We start from the raw sequence: 18510 nt of genomic DNA on the forward strand, positions 1-18510 counted from the left end.
TGTAGCAAAAAAAGGAATATTTAAGGACACTACTTTCAGGGGATTGCGAAAGCAGACAAGTTTTCTTTTTGACACATTTATCGAAATCAAGTTACGAGAAAACCAGTCCATGACTTTGTTGGAGGACTGCTGGAGCATCTGAAGCGCTTCTGGGTAGGAAGTATGACGTGTTAATAAAAGGGTGTCATCTGCATATTGGTAAATAATGCAGTTTTAAACCACGCTATGTAAGTCATTGACATAGATGTTAAACAATAGTGGAGAAAGAACGGACCCTTGCGGAACGCCAGCTATTAAACTAACCGTGGAACTTTGCACATTGTTCACTAAAACCAACTGTGTGCCCAAGCAGAAAATTTTCTAAAAGTGACAAGAAAGGTCCATGGAATCCTATGGCTGAAATTTTGCTAAGTAGTATAGAGTAATTAACAGTATCAAACGCTTTTGACACGTCAAAGAAGCATGCGCAAGTGAAAAGGTTATTCTCAAAGCCATAATTTAAGTCATCAGAAAACGTGTCCAAGAGAGGTTGTGTTCCTCGGCCAGCTATAAAGCCATACTGACTCGGAGACATGATTTGATATTAATCAATAAAGGGTGCCATCGTCATATAAATATATTTTTCTAATATTTGTGCCAGACATGGTAAAATAGATATTGCGCGATAGTTTTCTACCTTACTTCTCTGACCTCCATTAAATAGGGGTTTGACAACTGCAGTTTTTGATGCACGGGGTATGCTACCAGTCTCGATTATATTGTTGAAAAGTAAAAGGAGTATATCCTTAATGTAAGTGAAATTTCTTCGAAGATCACTAAGGCGTATTTTATCTATTCCAGGGGATTTGTTGAATTTGAGGCTCAGTATTATAGATTCTAAGTTGCTTGCTGTCATGTAAGGAAGAAAAGCGGAAGCAGAGTTCGAGTTAGGAATAGATGAACACATTGAGCTTTTTCTGGCTGTTCCGGAAAAAGAGGCAAAGAAATCGTTAAAAAGATTTGCAGCAGCAAGTGAGTTAATACCGAAGGTGTCTTTTAAAATGCTTCCTCGCATGCGCGGAGAGACACCGCGCAATTCGTTGATCAATGACCAGGTTTTAACAGCATTGCTCCGAGATACAGAAAACTGTTTTTGAAAATAAGCCCGATTACCAGAGCGAATGAGTGCGCTAACTCTGTTGCGGATAGATCTGAATTCTACATGCAGGCTTTGGTTGTGTGGTGAGCGCCGGCAGCGTTTCCAAGCAATTTGTTTAAGTTTAATTGCAGCTAATATGTCATTGTTAAGCCAGCGTAAATTGGAGAGAAGAATGTTCTCCACCGCCTTATATACTAAACAAATCAAAGATACTCATTGTCCGGTACATTTCTAAATTGATATGACTTTACATTTATATGACCGTTCTACATTTATCTGCCAATTGGAGTAAAGAAGCTATTGTCATTTCTGCCGCCTCTTTTATTATCTAAGGATGTTTCCATCATGGTAAATCACGCAGTGGTACATGTAAGACGCACTTCCTCGTCCTGCATGCGATGTCACTGTTCTATTTGGAGTAGAAAGTCAGAAAGTTGATTTTAGCTTGGTCAAACTCTGTCCAGGAGCCCAGTGAAGCGGCTGTTTTGGACCGAGACAAGATTCACTTCCTGGTGGATAACCGCAGACTAATGCTGGCGGCTAGCCTGCGCAAGTCTCAGCAAGACTCTCAGATGAGTAAGTTCAATGAAGAGCTGCAGCAGATTAACCACCAGGTGCGCGAGCTGACCGATTCTCTGAAGAGGGACTCATCCAAGTGCCATATGGTGGAGTTTCAACAACGGATTCAGGCAAGTTGTGTTTCGCGTTGTGTTTGCGTTAGTGGCGCAGTTTGGTAGCCTTTGGTTAGAGACAGCCTCCTGCTTATCGAGGAAGTTACTAGAAAATAAGGATAAGAAAGAAAGACACTAAAGTAGCCTAGATAAATTTAAAAGAAAAAAAAAGGCTGGGAAATATTTTTTACACCATTCTTAGCACTTGTCTTAGTCTCATTTCTATGTCTCTTCCTAGACTTTGGAGAAGAGGATCGAAATATTAAGCAGCTCGTCTCGAACGCAAACGGACTCTGCTCGCATGGAACTGGAGCAGCTGACGTCTCGCTGGCGTGCTTTTCACAAAGAGGCGATGGCCCCGCCTCCACAGCCGCTTGACAGAAAGGTTGGCATTTGCATCGGGGGCCTTTAGTATGCCATAGAAATGAGCTCGGCATTTTCTGACTCAAGTTAAATATTGTCTTTACTATATCAATTTTACTCGTCCTGTATTCATTAAGCATGCTGTCTTGGGACATCTTTGGAGGCTCTACTATCAAATATCACTACATTACCTCATGAATGTCTTGTTCCGCGTAATTAATATCCTCTTGTGTATTCAAAACAGTTGCAAATATCTAGTTTGTAATTTCTCTCTAGTGTCTCAGAAATCGATTATTGGTTTATGTAACCCGTGGCATGTGTTTTTATCCTCTGGGTCTACTTCACTGCGATTTCAAGGAAGCAAATCAGATCTGCGGACCTTCGTTTGTGGTACCTCTGGATGATGTTGAAGTACAGGATGGTTCCAAATGCAGCCTGGTGTGCGTGCTCGCCGGGCAGCCTGCACCGACGGTAGGGCTCTTTATTCAACGATACTGAGGACTCGACATCTAAGGAAATTATCTCGTTTTACAGGTTCAGTGGTACAAAGACGGTGTTTCTGTTCGGGGAAACTCAGACTATGTTACTGCGAGTCAACCACTCGAAGACGGTAGCTCTGAGCAGAAGCTCACCATAGAAGAGACGTTGGCAGATGATTCAGCGAAGTTCACTTGCAAAGCTATCAATGCTGCTGGAATGGCTGAAACATCGTGTCGCCTGAGTGTTCGAGGTAAGCGAGCCCCTTCATGAGCTTTAGAAAACATGCTGACTTTGTTTATCTTTTCTTTCAGAGCAACCTAGACAGCAAGAACTTGAGGAGGTGTTCATTGAAGCCCTCGAACAGTCGGTCGAGACCGGAACATTTCAGGAACCAACCTTCGTTAAACCACTGCCTGCCACTGCCCGGTTTCGCCCTGGGGACCAACTTCGTCTTGAATGCCGTGTAGAAGGACAACCCGAGCCACGAGTGTCATGGTCGAAAGATTTGTTGCCTGTTCGGGACGCCGCCAAGGTTAGCAGAGTTGAAAGTGCCGTGCAGGAAAGAGAACAGTCTTTCATTTCAGTCTTCCCTGGAGAAAGGCACAGCGGTGTTGGTCCTCAACGATGCCGTGCAAAGTGACTCTGGTACCTACACGGCAGTGGCCCAGAACAAAGCTGGTCAGACAGCCTGTTCTTCGCAGGTCAAGGTCGCGGAGTAAGTGTAATCTGCAGTGTCACGCATTTCCGTCGCCTTGACAACCGTCTCGCTTCTGCAGAGACGTTCCACCTGCGGAGCCTCCGCGTGTGCTGAAGGGGCTAGTGGACCTAGAAGTCAAGCCCGGACCGGAGCCAGTCACTCTCGAGTGTATCATCGTGGGAGAGCCTGAACCGGAAGTATGCGACCATTCCTCCCGGTAAGACATCTCGAGCAATATAAAGTCCACTTCCGGCACAGGTGATCTGGTACCATGACGACCAGCCGATCAAGGAGTCCGAGCGAGTGCGACTACTTTTTCAAGGCGACAAGTGCTCCCTGGTGCTGAATGGAGTTTCAGCTCAAAATGCAGGCACCTACCGCTGCTCAGCGGTCAACACCATGGGCAGCTGCTTCACGCAGTGCCGCCTCCGTGTGCCACTAGCCGCTCCGGTGTTCTTGGAGCCTCTTCGCGATGTGAACGTTGCCGAAGGCGCCAGGGTTGATCTCAGTGCCAAGTTGTGGGCCCCTGAGCCGCCTTTTGTCCGTTGGTTCAAGGACGGCAACGAAGTGGTGCCCGGCAGTGACTATCAGGTGCGCTGCCTTTCGATTTGTTTCTGATTTGCTCGTCTGCAACAGATGCTTCTCGGATGCAGATCAAGCACGACACGGACGGTGCAGTCAGGCTCACCATTCCCGAAGCGTTCAACGAAGATGGCGGCCACTACGAGCTGGAAGCGAGCAACGCTGGAGGCCGCACGCGCACTGGCTGTCGGGTTCACGTGGAACGCGTGGAGGTGCGTTATTGGATTCATATTTCCACTGGTGCAGCATTTGTAGTGCTGAATGATCATAAGATTCATAGGCTTTGTTTGTATTGTATTTCTTTTGCCATTTTATTTCGGGGCGACGGGGACAAAGGGTGTAAATAAAACACCTGACCCGGGTCCCGGGTGTTTGAAAGGTTGCGCTATATTATAAGAACCTAGCTATTACTGCAAGCTCGAATATTGGATTAGAAAAATACTATAGTTTGTTGCAGCATTTTTACTGCAGGAGAGGTTCCGAATTTCCAGAGAGAAGTGGCGTCATTACGCCACCCACCACGAACGCACTACTATTGTTCTGACATCACGAAAAATGAGGAGCATGGTGCTGGCGGCGGGGGTGGTAGTGGTGTGTGTGGTCAGCAAGCAGGGGACGTAGTTTAAAGCTACTGCTGGAAATCGGCCCATCCGTGTCACTCAACGACAAACACAGAAAGGTGTGGACCCGTTAGTGCCCTTTGATTTACGAGAGGCGCCCAAAAAAGCTACACTTGCTGCCGTTCAGTGTCCCTCGAAGCACTGGGCCGGCGTTGATTGGAGCGTTGCTTCCTGTGGGCTCAGAGCCTCTTCCGCAGTTCGTGTGTCGCAAGAGACAAAAAAAAAATTACGTTGGTTCCCAATTATATAAAAAAGAAGTTAGGACTTGACGAGACACTGACTCCCGCGTGAAGCAGTGTTACTCACAATTAGGAACATTTGCAGTTTCAGAAAAGCTAACTCCAGTGAGGTCATGAACAGGCAACCTAAACAAATGATGATTCGGAAAAGAAGGAAAACGATTGGACCGAATAATGAGACTTTCGCTGGGTCACCGATCACGACAAGTCATGCCCATTGATCCACTAAAAAAAACAACAAAAAAACAACTTTATCGGAATTTTTTTTTTTTTTTTTTGTCTTAGCCTCGCCATTTACTGAGCTCCTCTGAATACCGCAGTGATTTGTTCTCAACGCACAACGGGAAGATGTTGACGCGCGGGCAATCCTCAAGGCAGGTTCAGACATTTGCGATAAAGCGTGGCCGACTACGTTAGGACCGCCTATGATTTCCTACGACGAAATGGCTGCTATGGCAACCGAGGTCCGCGCTACGCGTCGTAGTGGAACACAGGGAGTCGTAACACACTCGACCACATTTACGCAAATGTCTGGACCAGCCTTTAGAGTGGTCCAGACATTATATATATATATATATATATATATATATATTATATCGACGTACCGCGTATTGTAACCTGAACTTTGCAGTCTTTCTAATATACCGGATGTTGCACCAACGATTGAGAATAGGGCAAAATATTAAAACTTTTTGCTTCCGTGTCTCCGGTTCGATTATGTTGCCTAATATTCAGCAGATCATCTGCGTCCTCAATCTTTCGACTGAGAATAAATAAAAAAAATGAGGTCACTTGAAAAAAAAATGCTGCCTTCGATAAAACGTTGTCGACCGTGGTGCCGAGGTCAGGGTATGAACAAGAAGTGATAATTAACAATCATATTACATAAAATGCACTACTTAACCTTTTTTTACACAGACACCTTATCTGGCACAATCTTATTCAAGCTTTGTTCCCCGTCGTCCAAATACGCGAGAAGTCTGAAAACTAAATTCTTAATCGCGTTTTTCAATGGCAAAGTTAGGGCATCTGCAGTACGCCATATGGAACTTGAGGGAAAGAAAATGTCTAACGCTGCCCTCCCGAGGGGACATCAGACTGTACCGCGCCTCTTCTACGACCACGTGACCCTCAGATACTGCGGCGCTGTCGTTCGGCTCGAGATGACTCGCTACCTGCGCCCGCTACGCGGGCTGACGTTGCTTCCTGGTGGAACTTCCGTCGCTCTTTTGTATGCCAGTTTCGTTATCTCAGTCTCCTCGCGGCTTAAATTTGCACGAGAATAGCGTGGACCAGAATTTAGTTGTCTGAATTTTAACAACCAGGGCACATTTTGACGACCGACATTAAATCTCCAAGTGTAATGCGAATATTTCAAAAAGGTAAATAATGTATTTTAGGCAAATAATTTGCTGATTATCAATTTATACTCGTAACCTGACATCCGCCACGGTCGATAATGTTATCGCGATAGAAAAGTTTATTTATTTAAAATGCCTTTTTTAAATATCATTTCAGTCGCTGGTGAAATACCTTGTGCACCTACGTAAAATGCTGCATGCTACGCATTGTCGCTGGGGAGCTTGCTTGCTCGTGAGGGAAATGGTCGTGCTATCAATTAAAGGTACGGGATATAATATTGTGTAGAAACCATGACGATATGAACTAGTGATCGATTTAATTTAATAAATCAACAAACGCAAAATTGTGTGGGCAGAAAAAGCTATTCGTCTCTATGTTAAGTTTCGGTTACTTTTGATCGAGTTATCCCCCTGAATGGCTATGGACTAGCTCGCATGCTTATTATCTTGCAGACCATTTTCTCGGGATCGACTTCTCATAAAGTTCTGGCGTGGTCGAAGGTGGGAGAAAATACCAAATTGCTTTATTCCCAATCGGAAAGCTCTAGACTTCCAGACGTTCGTACCGCTACTTCAAGTTTGTTTTCTACAATCATTTTTTTATTTATTTTTGTTTTATTGAGCTATTAAAAAAAAATAGTAGTCATCCAACCCCTCATGGGTTTAAAGCTGTACCTGAAACACTAGAAAAAAAACACACACACACACAAAAAACAAAACAAAAAACGTACTGTGCTCCGAGCGAAGTTGAGGAAAACCTCATCAATGCATGACACACAGACGTGCTAGAGGCAAGCGAGCCGGCGCTGAATGTTAGCAGCCTGAAGACTAGAAGCTCGCGTCCGGATATTCTACACACCTTTCATAGGTTTTCTTGCGACGGACAAAATGCCGGAGGAGACATAGACATGCTGTAAGAACTTGCAAGGATGGGGCACCAGCCGGGACGCCATGCTGTGTTGCCTACATCCGTAGTTGGTGACAAGATTAACAAGCGCGTGCCTCCAGCACGCGCTTGTTAGGTTTCGCCCAGCGAAGTAGAGAGGCTTAGAGCGATAAACTTGCAGCTGAACGTGACCCCCAATCGGCCGCCGCTATGTCTCACACTCTTGACCACTGGACACGTGACCGTATAGTTTTACGCCTAGATATTAGTGAGGTACCGCGCACAAATAATTCCTTATTGATTTTTAATAACAGTTCCGACGAGATAAGTTATGTATCGTTTGTTTTAAGTCCAAAATCTCCTTTTACGACAAAAACTCGGGAAGCTTCACAATGCCTCCGCTAGATGCCGTCAGCCGAGGTGCTGTATTTTGAGTTTTTATTGGAGCTAGACACTGATCTTTGGGGCTAACAGTATTAAAAAAAAAAAGGCTTTTTACAGCGATCGCAATACCAATCTCGGCTCAGTTTTGTGTACAAGCCTCAGGATTTGGTACGGTCAGGCGTCTATACTCCGCGACAACTTTTCTTGGCAATGCAGTGGAAGGTACAGGCCCGCGTCCCCTCTCCCATTTTGAGTGTACGCAGGCTCTCCTCCTCCCCCATTTGCGGGGAGAGGAGGAGAGCCCGCGCACACTCAAAATGGGAGAGGGGACGCGGGCCTGTACCTTCCACTGCATTGCCAAGAAAAGTTGTCGCGGAGTATAGTGGTCAAAATTCTAGAACAAGGCGGCAGCCAGGTGGGGGTAATTTTTGCCAAGTAAACGGGATACCAGTTTAGCGCTCTGAGCACCTCTACCTCGTCGGTTCTGCCGGGCTTTTTCTGCGCGTGTGACGTTGTGTTATCGAAGGCGGAAAGCTGGCGCTCGAGGCAGAGCATCTACTGGGTTCTTGATCTGTCATCGAACGAATTCGCTCTTTCTCGCGTGAGTTGAAACGTGGTGGCGCCATTGTGCAAATTGCCCTTAACCACTTCCGGTCCTGAACTAGACGGCGGGTTTCGCAGTATTTTCGAAATCAAATATACACGCTATCTTCTGGAAATACACTGTCACATTTAATCCATTCTTATGATAAAAGAATGACGAGTCAAAATTTAGGAAATATACGTGAACCGGAAGTGTGCCGGAAGTGTTCACGTATATTTCCTAAATTTAGCCAATAGATGGCTCTACTGAGTTTGCTGAAAAAAAAAAAAAAGGGCGAATAGAGTTCATGAAATGGTAAAAAATGAATTAACCTTTACGCACAAAATTGTTATATTATTGATTTCAAAGAGGAGGTTAAGGTGCAGGGTCTCGAGGATGATTTGAGATAGTGCTTCGAAGGTCTATTGTACCACAACCATGACTGTACATGCTCAGACATATCAGCATTTATACTGCGTCGTGGCGCACTCGTAACACCAATAATTGATCTTCCCTTGGTGGTCACCACTGTGAAAGAAACACATTTAGGTGGAGTCACTCGCCGTTCTTCCCGCGGGGAGCGAACGAATAGATCGTGTTCGTAGCTAGCCTCGAACCAGGAGTAGTTAGTTTCGCGACGCCGCGGTGGGCGCTGCGGTATGGGGTCCCTCCTCGGCGGCCACGGTGTCGGCAGTGTAGCGTGCTCGCCTTTTTCTCGGTGTGGTGGTGTAGTGGTGGTGTGGGGCCAGTGGCTAGCCTCGTGTTTTGCTTTGGTGCTGTGTCGATCACAGGTGCCACCTTCCTGCACGAAGGTGAGCCTTAACCCGAAGAAGAAGCCATTCTATAAGGATTGGAAAGGAGTACTTCGTTCCCAAGTGCGATTCGGGGTACCGGAACTGTTTAGAGCGAGTGCACTTGTTTAAAGCTCCATCGAATGACGTTCGCTTTGAGCAGTGGTAGAAGAAACACGGCTTGGGAGGGACCCCATACTTGGGCGCAATCTATCCCCGTGCGAGTGAAGCCTGGAGCACGGTGGAAGAAACACGGTTTGGGAGAGACCCCATACTTGGGCGCCATCTATCCCCGTGCGAGTGAAGCGCGCTCAGTGCCCGAACATAACGTGGCCGGCGCGTCGGACCCAGAGTCATCACCTAAATATGTTTCTTCCACCGTGGTGGTCGCACACTTCACTGGCTAAAGGGTGGACATTTTGTTTCCACCAAGACTGGAGTACGATGCCTTTCGTTCAACGGACTGGCTAAGCTATTGAGAGGAAAAAATGACTGACTTTGCGAGTGCTTCGCGAGCCGCATACACACAAGGGCATTGCTTAAAGTGGGGCATTGAAACATCGTCGCCAATGGGTAGTGATGGATCATTCTCCCTTCCAGAAAGCCAAGGCGGTGCCGCTGACGCTGGTCAAGACGGCGCCCCAAGTCATCTCAGTTGACGGGAGGGGACACGACGTGCGCCTGGCCCGCTCGTTGCCCGCGGAGCTGGTGGTCCAGAGCGGCACCAAGGTGTGCTTGAGTGTTGCTGCCGCCCAGCCGCCAGGCACGTCGCTGGATGCGACCTGGTTCCGGTCGGGCCAAGCCATCAGTGACTCTCCAGACTTCCGACTCTCCCGATCGCACGAGTCCGTGGCCGGATCCTCGCTGGCAGTCTTCAGTCTCACAATCTCGGAAGCCTTCCCGGAAGACTCTGGAGATCTGCAAGTGCGGGTGCAGGGGCCCGGAGGCACCGTGACAGCCAACACGCGTCTGGTGGTTCTGGACGAGGACGACGACGGCAGTGGCGCCGAGGCACGCGAGGAAGCCCTCCACAGGGCTCGCGAGGTGAAGGTCTACGAAACGAAGCTCGCTCGATCGGAGCCCGACAATTCGGCGGGTGTGGCCCTCTCCGGAGACCTGCAGCTGAGGGTCACCGAGGTGACACAGGTGAACGAGATGCCTCCCGAGGTGTCCGAGGAAATCACCACCAAAGTCGTGGACCAACAGGGCGCTCGCGACAAGGTCACGGAAGAGGTGACCCGGCGGGTGACCAAGAGGGTGACCGAGATTACCAAGACGCAAACCAAAGAGGTGAGGGGACCCCTGGTCTACAAGTGGGAGTTTCGCAAGTAGCAGTCCCCCTGTGCCACCGCGCGCGCCCCGCGGTGTCTCCGTCGTGTGCTTCTTCTCTTACTCGGCGTGGCTGGCATGAAGACATTGGCCCCAGAGTGCTTTTCTGGCTCACCTCCTCTCGGAGTGGCCACCTGTGCGACTGGCCACCTGTCTCTTTGCCTGGCTACCGCTGGGAATGGAGTCCCTTCCTCCCCTTTCTCCTCAGTGTTTCATGTGGCATGCTCGTACAAATGTCTGCAACAGCGACGTTTCTTCCCAGTTGTAAGGTTGACGTGAAATAAAGCCCTGGTTTGTGTTCCATGTGTGTTGCATGTGGTTTCCTTCCCACCCAAAAAGAAAGTGAGCATCTTGATGATAATCTATTGGCTGTTCTGTCGGTTCGGTTTGCTGTACACCGGTCAGCTGCTAAGTCAGTGTCTGACACTACTGCTGCTTTCGTTGTGCATAGATGTCTATGATTATAGACAACTAAAAGGGGAACTTAGTCAGTGTTTGGACTATCTCTACTAGCTTGAAGACCCAAATCATTACATCAATACTTTTGTCAAGGTTACAGAATTTAATAACTACTGCGTTCTCTTTTTCGCACTGATAAAACTGACGTCAAAGAAAGGGCCGTACTTGGCATGACGCCAGCGTGGCTTACTGCCAGCTCATAACGGCACGTTCGATGGTGTCAAAAGAATGTCGTCGAAGCTCGCTATCAGCACGTTCTCTAAAGCTCTGTATAGTGCACGTGCCTGTCTGCCTGCCAGTCGATCTTTCCTTGACGTCGTCAAAGAGGTAGCCGAAGGTGACGAAACATCACAATGGAACCCAAAATTCTGACTTTTTTATCGAGGTGCACCCCAAGTTTCTAAACGACCACAGCTAATTTCTAAAAAAAAAAAAAAAAAAAAAAAAACTTTAGTTAAGGGCGTATAAAAACACGGTTGGTAGAGTCACATATTCGAATAAGTTTCCTTGAATATTGACGTATGTTTTAGTTCCTCAGGCAACGTTGGTAGAATCCCTGAATTAACAAGTACGTAGGTGAATTCGGTGTCTTCCTAGCTGTTTGCTGACTTTCGGGATTGCACAGGCTGCAAGAGAGTTACCACCAAGCATTATTTTACTGACGAAACATTCTGTAGAGCTACTTATACTCCAACGTCACGTCAATGAGGACAAGCCGGCGTCGGTATTGTGCTATCACATTGGCTGAGGAGCACAAGCAGACCAACCAATGACTTCAGCAGGAACTGACTATCAGAACAAGGTGAACTTGTGGAAATTTATCATGATGTAAATTTAACGTGAATGGGTTAAGAAAAAACAACAAAAAACTTCGTCCTGTCTACTTTTGAACCTTTTCATTTTAGTTACCCCAGTATAATGTAAACAAACATAATAACAAACTTAAGCTGGAATGTAAATAGCGCCAATGAGAACATTCTGAAAGCATAAAACCGCACGAAAAATCGACTCTTGCTTGCTCAGGCGCAAATTTGGTGCCCTAGCGTGAGCCGGTGTTTCCAAAGAACTGCGGCGGGCTTGCCGAAGCGGACACGTGTCCGTAAGTAGCGAAAGTATGCAGGCCGAGCTGGTTAGGAAACATCATAATCTAAACCCTGAGACTGTAATTTCTCCATGTTTCAGGGTTTAGATTATGACGTGTCCGTCTCCGTTGCAGTTGAGCAGCAGCCGGGCGACCCGCGCGGGGCCTCTGGGTCGCGTGGAGCCCATTCCCATGGCCAAGGTCCCGGAAGCAGACATCTTGGAGCCAACGTACGAAGCTGCAGATTTCCCACTCTTCGGAAGCAGCTACACATTGGAGCCCATCCGGGTGCCAGAGAGGCCCTCGTTGTTCGAGCCGCTGTCGGTTCGCACCAGCTTCTGTCTAGAGACGGGCCAGTTCCAGAGTCCGAGGTCCATCATTCGCACCAAGACAGCTAGTCCCGTCTGGAGTCCCAAGAAGAAGGCAGTTGTCATTGCTGAGAATCCGGCAACTGGACTGCGTGTCTCGCCTCCCGTCTTCCTTCAGGTGGGTGCCAATTGGCGCACTGAGAAAATGGCACGGGACCAAACAGGAAAATGAGCGCGGAAGACCCGGGGCGCCCCGCTTGGTGTCACGCCGCAGTTGGCGCACGAGTAGCCTCTGGCGGCCCAAGGCTTGCTCAGCTCACGTGCCACCCGATGCCGGAGGTGCCGGGCGCACTACGCAGCGCAGCGATGAGCTAACCTGATATTACGCACGTCAATAAACGAGTACAAAGAAGGTCGCGGAAGCGATGCGAGGACAGCTGTCCGAACGCCTGCGCTGCATGTGCAGGCCCCCGAGGACGTTTCCGTGCCTGAAGGCTTGCCCGCGACGCTGCGCGCGTTGGTGACTGGCTGTCCACCTCCGCGGCTGCGCTGGTTCAAGGACGGTCGGAGGGTGCAGGGCCCAGACCACGAAGTGGGCCAGCCGTCTGGGCCGGCCCCGTGGAGCGCTTGGCTGCGCATTCCGGAGGCTTTTCCGGAGGACTCCGGAGTGTACGTGTGCACGGCCTCCAACCTGGTGGGCAACACGAGCGCCTGCTGCAGGCTTGCCGTCTTGGGTCAGTCTTCAGTCAAGGGCGGCCTATTCCTGGAGCCTGTGTCATTGCGGGCGACTTAATGCGCATTTTGCCTCTTTGCTGAAAAAAGTGTTTGAGAGAGGCCGGTAGCGGCGCGGCGGATTTTTTCGTGCCCATGAGATTGCGTAGGGTTAGGACGGCGGTCCCCGATGATGCGACTAATTGTCAATCGCGTCCGAAATGCGCCGAAAATAAGCGCGCGCTAAACAGCGGCCGAAACCCTAGAGAATCTGGACCAGAAAATACGGCAGCCCCCAAAAATGCGCTTCCAAAAATGGCGGCGGCGTAAGCTTACACCTAGGCAAAAATAGCCGCGAAGGGGGCGCTCTTCGCGTCATTTCCTGCGCCGAGCGCATGCGTCGAGACTCGGGAACGTCGCTCTTGCTAATTCGGGACCAGTGTCTGGAGATGCCTCTCCGGGCTTGACGTTCTCTAGACTCCGACTCGAAACGGTAAGTCGCCCCCGTGGTCCTTCTTAAAACCCACCGCGGAGACCGACTCCAAGCGAAGCCAAAACCGTTGGCCTTGCTTCGAGTCTCGCTCAGAGCGCGCACTGCGTTGTACCAACCAGAACCTCTCTGCCGCGTACCCCTTTGCGAGTGCACGAACCACCGAGTGTCTTCCCCAGCCGTCCGCCTGCCGCGTCCCTCCTTCTTCCCATCTCACGGGCACTCTTGTCCGCTTGCTTTGCAGAAACCGGGATGGTGGTGCAGCCGCCCCACACGTGAGTCCCCTTTCCGATGCCTATCTGCCTCATGGCTTGACACATGCCCTTGGTCCCATGTGGCTATCGGTCTGGCTGCACGTCCCACCTGGATGCCTCCTGGGTGGGACCTTCGGCTGACACCGACTCAAGCCTCGTAGGGCACCTCTGTAGCTACGCCTTTTATTTTGCTTGATTATTCGGTCATGTTTGTGGCAATCAACCGAGTACCGTGCTCTTAGACGTTTTTCATCAGGGCTTCTAAGAGCACGGTCCGAGTCAAATGGCCTACTTTAAATTTTCTCGGTGTAACAGCGCGGATCAGTGCACTGACTAGTAAAGCGGCTCTCGATAATTTGTTCAGTAAACCAGCCTCGCGATGTTTCGTATAGTTTTGAGATCATGCATCCATACATGTTGTTCAGGTACATCCGTCCCGCCATCCTGCAGCACTGGCAGCTCAGCAATGCAAAATGAGCAGTTACTCCAATTGTTGTATGCGGGTAGACCTGTCAGTGACACCTAGTTTATATCACGTTGTTCCAATCGATGATTATCTTTCCAGGGTCAAACTGTCAATTGGATACCATTTCCTCTTCACCATCATTCATCGTGTGTGCGTTCCTGCGAGTGTAGTGCGAACTTGTATGTTGCTGTGCGCGGTTGAAGCTATAGTCAGTTTCCAAACTATCTGTGGTCCAGGATGATGTCAGTACCTTCACGACTAAGTCATCTCTTTTTCTGTGAAGATATGCGCTTGTTGTTTAAAAAAAAACGAATGAACCCTTCACTGCAAATGGATAACCCTCCTTGCGTTGAAAAAAAGAAAAACAAAAGTGTCAGTTGCACAGTTCCGCTCAACAGTTCCGCTCAGCCGTTCCGTTTTCGTCTGGTGACGTCAGCGGTTATCCAATGTCGTGCCAGAAATAATCTTTTGACACTTTTAAGAGAAATCTTTCATAGTGAAACGAAAGCTCATGAGTCATGATTAATCATCTTCTATTCTGAACTTCTGGCTAAGCCCTTTTGCAAAACTCGTGGGCACTTCGTTTATTACGACTGATTTTAATACCGGAGTTCTTCAGAAAATATTACGTCACTTGAAATAATGTTTGGAACAGTGAAAAATATGTCTCGCATTATCTAAGAAAACTATATAGCAATCAAAATTTATTAATATGACATTGCACTAGTAGATATACTTTGATTGATGCGCACTGGTGGATTTGTAATATGTTGTGTTCAGTTAGGAAGGAGTCACCCCTCAAAAAGTTTTTTTCTGAGGTGAGCATTTTTTTTTTCATTTGACAGGAATATTTTTTTACAAAATTAAGTGACTTGTCTTATGATTATAGTGTATCATATTCAAGCTGAAAATAAGAGCTAAAAGAAAAACCACACTGGAGGAGGTTAAGCTTTAGATATGACGTTCGGAATTCAGCTCTTTCGCAGTCATTAACGAAGCTACGTCGATTATGAACGTCAGAGGTCATAATTCTGAGGCTCCCTCAAGGGTTTTCCTTCTTTAGTTCATTGTGTTACATAATAATAGAATGTCGATGTACTCGAGTATCTAAAGTAGGTTCATTTTGGTAACTTTTTCAGTTGGTAGAGATGACTCGATATCGTATTGTAGACTCTGTAGAATTATTTTAATCCTGACAAGTAATAGCCAAGTGAAACCAACGTTAAATCTTTGAACATGTTAGTAGTCTCGGACAAGGCATTTACGCCAGCGTCTAGGTAGATTACTTTCAAAGTTTCCCCGTCGAACTTCAGGTCACAAAGTTAGTGAGGGTATAAGGCCTGCTTCAAACTTTTAACCGTCGTTCCTATACCGGGATTTTGCTGATGTTTCCATGGCAATTATACGGGTCAAAGAGCGAAATAAGGGATTATTAAACAGTTTTTGAAGATCCTTTCCAAAGGCCCGCTACCGCTACGGGCGCGTACTTCAGTGCATGCACCGAAGTGACAGCGCGAGCTCCCGTTACAAAGGCGGTGGCCTGAAAACACGATCTACTAAACCTCTCTACTACTTGCATGGAGCGGAATGGGTGCCTCCGCTGTTCAGTGCGACTCGCTTTTCATTCGAAGTATGATTTGTTTGCGAACTGGCGAACACATATTACAGTGCTTCGCGGTTAGTTCAAACATCTACATGCTACGGTGTAGGCGTGTGTTATACCTATGCTTTTAGGTTGAACGTTTTGGAGAAAGTGATAAGGAACGAAGTAGTCACGGAATGGCATTGTGGACTTTCTAGGTATCTGCGTACCATTCGCAGTATTTGTATTATTGCTTGCAAGAGCGACAGTTGCTTAATTTTATTGCAATGTAAACATTTCTTATATTCATGAGTTGAACATCTGAGAGATCCTTTTCGCAACATTTTAGTTTTTAATTCCGTAATTAAAAAAACCGCACGTCGTGCTCCTAATTTATTACCAGTAATACTTTTTAAATGTTGAGTTGTCGATGGTAGCTGCCACGCACCTTAATTGATTACTATAGGCCTTGGGATTCGATCGTCACGTCCGCTGCGGCAGAGGGTAACTATGTGCATTTTTCTTCCGCTTTATACTCGGTTCACCTTACAGGGAAGTAAAGACTACAGTCACGAGATGGCGGCCTTGAAACACGCATTTGCGGATCGAGTGCTTACGCTATAGAAAGATATTTCAAACCGAATAAGTATGGTATTGGTATAGCACGCGCTTTTCGCCGTCGCTACCCTGTCAGCTTACCGCGCGAGACTGGAACCTGCTCCTAAAGCGATCACCTCCCAGACCTGGGCCAGTGTCACCAGCAGTGTCACCTCACTGTCCACACAGAAAACAGTATAGACAAAAGCACGTGTTCCCACTGATGGATAATTGGATGTGTACCGCTGAACCCTTGAAATCGAAGGGCGGCTTGTGCCACTGAGTCGCAGCGCAGCCTTTAGGTCGATCGGAGTTGAATACTCCCATCTCAAAAGTTATTTGGGGCGTTGTGGGAGGCACGGGCGTGTCAGGACATGGCGTTGAAATATGTTTTCTTTGCGCGAATACCCGTGAAAAACAAACGTATGTCAGAACCACACTTTCGTTACTGCATTTTGAATAGCGCAGCACACCACGTTCGAGGTAAACTCGAGGTTATGCACGCACGCACCTGTCTTGGGGATGCTGACATGAGGTCATTTTGTGGCGCGATGCTTCTTTTTGTTTTCTGTGGCACGTGAGAGATCGTCTCTCGGCCTGTACCTTTCAGCTTCGTCCAGTGCGATGGCGTCTCCTCAGTGCACGCTACTTCTTTGTATTTCTCCTGCGATCGCGTTTTGACCGGGTATTGGGCACTGTAATTGAGAGTGGCACCATCCTAAGAACAATAATGTCGAGGCACCCTACTCGAGTATATGTGGCATAACATCTCGTGAAAGCAATGGACGAAGAGTGGGAGAATGCTCAACCAAAGTGCTTTATGGATGCTTATAGGAGTCACTCAATGAGCTATCGACATTATTATGAAGCGTAGTCCCTAAGCAAAGTACATTTTGGTAAACAACGCGTTCTAACTTCGTGTTTTAAGTAATTATTTCGATAGGGAAAACACAGCTTCTTCGCTTCAGTCTCCTCATCGCCCAATAGGTATTTAATTTAAAACTATTTTTTTTCGACAAAAAATAAATGCATTTCACTCTAATTCATGTTCATTTAGTTCCCATTTTCAGCTCATAAAGAAAACCAACATTTTGCCGGGTTTAATATTTTAGCTGCATTTTAAATGGTCTGGAGGTAACGCAGTTCGCTTCTGCTTCTAAAATATAAACCCTTTAGATTCAAAGTAAAATTAACGTGTTGACATACAAAATGCATATGAGTGACAAAAAGAGAAGTGACTTTTCTTCAGCAATACCTTTCATAGTCCTTGAGAACCAACTAATTTTGAAGAATAACGAGATCACAATAGGAATTAAGCGGTTACCGTACTATATATGAAACATGCGTTCTAAGATTTTTTTTCCTTTTTTTTTAGTTTTTTATGTTTTTTCAACACTTTTCAAAGTAGCGAAAACCTCTTCCGTACTTGTGTTGAATAATTCTGTCACGGACCACAAATGAGTTCAAATACCCAGATAATTTCTGCAGAGCTAATCTCACCTGGATATCACTAGGCATTTATGCTATCGCTCCTTGAACTTTCTGAAGTATGCTGTAACGTCTTGGGAGGAAGCACGCCACCAGGCGCTCCCACAGGTGGCCCATCTGTTGCGCCTCAGGTGTATACTCTTACAAAAAATGTCAATGAGTTTCAGTTAGGTTTCTGATGTACTCTATAAGAATATATTAGAAATTCAATTGGAAACTCATTGATAATTTTTATAAGGGAACGAAAAGTGAACGACTTCTAGGGCAGAAGCCAACAATTAAAAAAATATATATATATAAAAAAAAACATGGGTTTTCATCTAAGTAGGAAAGTTAAACACCTACACTCTAAAAAAATTCCGTTCTTGAATGGCTCTTGGACACCCGAAGATCTCTTTCAGCTGATGAAGAACGGTTACGCCTAAAGCACTATCGTCACCTGACTCCCTAGAAAGGCAGCTGTGACATGAAGATCCATTTCGCATAAAAAAAAGGAGCTTAAATAGACCCCTTATAGTTTTTTTCACGAAGAACCCTTTTGGGGGGTGCTTAACCGACCTTTTTAGGGTGCAAAATATGGACAAGCAGAATAACTCTTAAGAGTTCTTTTACTACCAGATTTTTTATAGGGTATAGTTTAGCTTCGAGAAACCCCCCTAGAAGCCGCTGTCACGTCGGTCTCGGTTGCAAACTAAAGAAAGCCATATTAGGCATTTCGCTAGCGCAGGAGGCAAAACGTTCGAGTCGCGGACTAATAGCGATAAGAACAAACTGGATTGCTAAATCAGCATGCGTTTCTTCTGCCGCCGCCGACACCATCTGATGCTGCCTGTCTGATTGCGTTTGGCCGCAGCTTGTCACTGTATGCGGAGCGCAAGTTGGTCTGCTTCTTTTGCGCAGGTTGTGGTGACGTCAGAACGCCGAGCTCTGAATGAAAGATGGTGCATAGA

General features: G+C 47.1%; 2 protein-coding genes across 3 annotated transcripts in view; both read left to right on the forward strand.

Annotated features, from left to right (window-relative positions):
* LOC121833829 (titin homolog) overlaps nucleotides 1–10427 on the forward strand; it is a 55160-nt gene extending 44733 nt beyond the window's left edge. For both annotated transcript variants that reach the window (XM_042287511.1, XM_042287512.1), the window contains 10 exons: nucleotides 1603–1827; nucleotides 2048–2194; nucleotides 2530–2643; nucleotides 2707–2902; nucleotides 2964–3184; nucleotides 3237–3367; nucleotides 3429–3546; nucleotides 3608–3940; nucleotides 4003–4143; nucleotides 9396–10427. In XM_042287511.1, the coding sequence (XP_042143445.1) occupies nucleotides 1603–1827; nucleotides 2048–2194; nucleotides 2530–2643; nucleotides 2707–2902; nucleotides 2964–3184; nucleotides 3237–3367; nucleotides 3429–3546; nucleotides 3608–3940; nucleotides 4003–4143; nucleotides 9396–10127 (2358 nt within the window). In that variant the 3' untranslated portion in view covers nucleotides 10128–10427. The remainder of the gene's footprint in view (nucleotides 1–1602; nucleotides 1828–2047; nucleotides 2195–2529; nucleotides 2644–2706; nucleotides 2903–2963; nucleotides 3185–3236; nucleotides 3368–3428; nucleotides 3547–3607; nucleotides 3941–4002; nucleotides 4144–9395) is intronic.
* A 1378-nt stretch (nucleotides 10428–11805) lies between these two features.
* The window catches only part of LOC8051991 (titin), a 148906-nt gene continuing 142201 nt past the window's right edge, over nucleotides 11806–18510 (forward strand). The window contains 3 exon segments of the mRNA XM_040498619.2: nucleotides 11806–12150; nucleotides 12439–12706; nucleotides 13418–13448. Coding sequence (XP_040354553.2) covers nucleotides 11857–12150; nucleotides 12439–12706; nucleotides 13418–13448 — 593 coding nt within the window. The 5' untranslated portion in view covers nucleotides 11806–11856.

The sequence above is a fragment of the Ixodes scapularis genome, unplaced genomic scaffold, assembly GCF_016920785.2.
Source record: "Ixodes scapularis isolate PalLabHiFi unplaced genomic scaffold, ASM1692078v2 PGA_scaffold9__187_contigs__length_104089568, whole genome shotgun sequence".
Taxonomy (NCBI): domain Eukaryota; kingdom Metazoa; phylum Arthropoda; class Arachnida; order Ixodida; family Ixodidae; genus Ixodes; species Ixodes scapularis.